Raw genomic sequence first — 914 nt, 5'->3', positions numbered from 1 at the left:
GCTGGCAAGAGGAGCAGAGTGCTCAGGCCCAGAGACTGAAAGACAAGGTGGCCCAGATGAAGGACACCCTAGGCCAGGCCCAGCAGCGGATGGTGCTGTCTCTTATACACATCTAGATGTGTATAAGAGACAGGCTCTGGGCCTAGAGCAGCAGCAGCAGAGCACAAGACAGAGGCCTGAGTCCATTCCTTCTCTGGGTGGAGCAGATTGTCTGACATGTCATCCCACCAATCACAGGCTTAGAGACACAGTGAAGGCCCTGACTCGGGAACAGGAGAAGCTTCTTGGGCAACTGAAAGAAGTACAAGCAGACAAGGAGCAAAGCGAGGTAAGAGGCTCAGAGTTGATTTGCTTTCTCCATTGTCCAGTCAGTGTTTGATTCCCTTTCGAGAGCCAGACACCAAAGGGAATACAAATGTAAAGAAGACATTGACATTGTGTGCACTCCACTAGGGAATATAAGACATATACCCAAATCAGGATCAGTCAGAGTGGAAAAGTGGAATATAAGAGTACAATCTCAGCTCAGTGCAACCTCTGCCTCCTGGGTTCAAGCAACTCTCATGTCTCAGTTACCTGAGCAGCTGGGATTACTGGCGCATGCCACCATGCCCAGCTAACTTTTGTATTTTTAGTAGAGACAGGGTTTCACCATGTTAGGCAGACTGGTCTCGAACTCTTGACCTCAAGTGTTCCGCCTACCTCAGCCTCCCAAATTGCTGGGATTACAGGTGTGAGCCACTGCACCTGGCCTCAAGAGAAATCTAATAAAGTATTGTAGAGCTCCAGGGAGGTGTATGAGTGCACATCTTGTTAGAGACATAAGAAAAGTCTTTTTAAAAGGGGTGTGGAGGCCAGGCACAGTGGCTCACGCCTGTAATTCCAGCACTTTGGAAGGCCAAGGCAGGCGGATC

At 49.6% G+C, this 914-nt stretch overlaps 1 protein-coding gene across 5 annotated transcripts in view; it reads left to right on the top strand.

Moving 5' to 3' along the window:
- The window catches only part of CALCOCO1 (calcium binding and coiled-coil domain 1), an 18,125-nt gene that overhangs the window by 8,807 nt on the left and 8,404 nt on the right, over positions 1-914 (top strand). For all 5 annotated transcript variants that reach the window (XM_011992585.1, XM_011992583.1, XM_011992582.1 and 2 more), the window contains one exon: positions 238-328. In XM_011992585.1, coding sequence (XP_011847975.1) covers positions 238-328 — 91 coding nt within the window. The remainder of the gene's footprint in view (positions 1-237; positions 329-914) is intronic.

The sequence above is a fragment of the Mandrillus leucophaeus genome, unplaced genomic scaffold (genome assembly GCF_000951045.1).
Source record: "Mandrillus leucophaeus isolate KB7577 unplaced genomic scaffold, Mleu.le_1.0 Scaffold414, whole genome shotgun sequence".
NCBI classification, from domain to species: domain Eukaryota; kingdom Metazoa; phylum Chordata; class Mammalia; order Primates; family Cercopithecidae; genus Mandrillus; species Mandrillus leucophaeus.
This window is presented reverse-complemented; position numbering and strand designations above follow the sequence as displayed.